Source organism: Cebus imitator, unplaced genomic scaffold, assembly GCF_001604975.1.
Source record: "Cebus imitator isolate Cc_AM_T3 unplaced genomic scaffold, Cebus_imitator-1.0 Scaffold75, whole genome shotgun sequence".
Lineage (NCBI taxonomy): Eukaryota > Metazoa > Chordata > Mammalia > Primates > Cebidae > Cebus > Cebus imitator.
Window position 1 is genome coordinate 1303725 of NW_016107390.1, and position 2390 is coordinate 1306114.

General features: G+C 45.6%; 1 protein-coding gene across 2 annotated transcripts in view; it reads left to right on the forward strand.

The window, feature by feature from the left end:
• Positions 1-2390, forward strand: part of TFB2M (transcription factor B2, mitochondrial) — a 21599-nt gene that overhangs the window by 11739 nt on the left and 7470 nt on the right. Inside the window, exon 5 of one of the 2 annotated variants that reach the window (XM_017532083.2) lies at positions 1591-1680. The exons of the other annotated variant lie outside the window; for it this stretch is intronic. Within the exon in view, the coding sequence (XP_017387572.1) occupies positions 1591-1680 (90 nt within the window). The remainder of the gene's footprint in view (positions 1-1590; positions 1681-2390) is intronic. 2 annotated transcript variants of the gene reach the window in all.

Consider the following 2390-nt stretch of genomic DNA (forward strand, 5'->3'; position numbering starts at 1 on the left):
TTAAAAATATATATATATATAGGGCCAGGCGCAGTGGCTCACGCCTGTAATCCTAGCACTTTAGGAGGCCAAGGCAAGCGGATCACTTGAGGTCAGGAGTTCAAGACCAGCCTGGCTAACATGGAAACCCCGTCTCTACTAAAAATACAAAACTTAGCTGGGCGTGGTGGTAGGTGCCTGTAATCCCAGCTACTCGGGAGGCTGACACAGGAGAATCGCCTGAACCTATGAGGCAGAGGTTGCAGTGAGCCGAGATCACACCATTACACTCTAGCCTGGGTGACAAGAGTGAGACTGACTCAAAAAAAAAAAGAAAAAAAAATTAGCCAGACACAGTGGCACACACCTGTTATCCCAGCTGCTCTGGATGCTGAGGTAGGAGAATCGCTTAAACCCAGGAGGCAGAGGTTGTGGTGAGCAGAGGTCACGCCATTGCACTCCAGCATGGGTGACAGAGCAAGACTCCATCTCAAAAAATAACATAAAATAGAATAAAAATAATAATTCTCTGTAGTGGAAGGTCTTCCTGACAACCGTGATATTGCTATGAGTGTAATCTTTCTCTTCTGCCCAGAATCTTTCATGTTATTAATCTGTGAATCCAGTTTAACTGGAAGTGCTTACTTGTCTTGCCGCGTTGCCCGCGCTGGAGTGCCATGGGTTTTCACAGGCACCGAAGCCCCCAAACCCCTTGGCGCAGGCAGTCCCCTTGCCTAGGCCTTTTGAGTGGCTGGGACGACAGGCGCACACCACTGCATCCAGCTTTTTGCATCTAATTCTAGTTTTCTCTGCTTAAATTTCCAGATGCTGTTAAGATAGTACTATTAAGACTCAAATAAGATTATTTGTATGGCTATGGGTTAGGATAGCGGGACAAAAAATGAAAAAATCATTTACTCACCCAGATCCATTTAGTAAATACGTATTTACTAGCCGTGGGGAGACAGCAGGGGCCTCAGAACTGTGAGGCTGTGCATATAGTATTAAACAAAGAAATGAAAGGAAGAAAAATAGGAAATACTTTGTTAGATTCCCTACTGCTGGGATTATATTCCGGTGGCCCATGCTTCTTTGGCCATGGAAGTTTTCACACTTGGCTTCTTCTCTCTGTAGTGCCTTCTCATTCGCTGAGGTAACCTCTCGTCCTTTAAGGTCAGCCCTAACAATTGTGTGTTGTTGTTGTTGTTGTTTAAGAGATGGGGTCTCACTGTGTTGCCCAGACTGGTTTTGAACTTCTAGGCTCAAGCAGTCCTCCCACCATGGCCTCCCAAAGTGCTGGAATGACAAGCGTGACCCACCATGGCCTGCTGTTTGTTGCCTGTGCCAAAGTTCTGTGGTTATGCACAGGCACAGTCATGTCACACTGAACCCCCCAAACTCCTGGGCTCAAGCATTCCCCTTGCCTCAGCCTTTCGAGTAGCTGGGACTACAGGCACACACCACTGCACCCGGCTTTTTGCTTCTAATTCTAGCTTTCTTTACTTAAATGTCTAGATGCTATTAAGATAGTACTATTAAGATTCAGTATTGGATTTTGATTGATTATAGGTGTGTATGTATAACATGTAATTTTTATTTTCCTTTAACTAGAAACTAATGGCAGATCCCAGAAATCCAGACTTGTATCAGGTATTAAGTGTTCTCTGGCAAGTAGCTTGTAACATTAAGGTTCTGCACAAGGTGAGTAAAATCCTTCTATTTAAAAAAGATTTTTCTTTAGAGACAGAGTCTCACTCTGTTGCCCAGGCTGGAGGCAGTGGCACAATCATAGCTTGCTGCAGCCTTGAACTACTGGACTCAAGTGATCCTCTCACCTTAGCCTCTGGAGTAGCTGAGACTACAGTCATGTGCCACCATGCCTGGCTAGGTTTTAAAATTTTGAAAATATTGCCCAGCCTGGTCATGAACTCCTGGCTTCAAGTGATCCTCCTACCTTAGCCTCCCAGATCACTGGGATTACAGGCATGACCCACTGCACCTGGCTCTAATTTTATTTTTATTTATTATTTTTTTGATATGGAGTCTCACTCAGTCACCCAGACTAGAGTGCAGTGGTGCAATCTTGGCTCACTGCAACCTCTGCATCCTGGGTTCAAGTGATTCCCCTGCCTCAGCCTTCCCGAGTAGCTGGGACTGCAAGCATGTGCCACCACGCCCAGCTAATTTTTGTATTTTTATTAGAGGTGGGGGTTTCACCACATTGGCCAGGCTGGTCTTGAACTCCTGACCTCGAGTGATTCACCTGCCTTGGCCTCCTGAAGTACTGGGATTACAGATGTGAGCCAGGCCTGGCTCCAATCTTTAATTTTTGCAGTGTGGATCTTCATGTATTCTCTTCACTGCTTTTGCCTGAGAATATGCTGAGGTCTTCAGTCTATGCACCTAGCTGT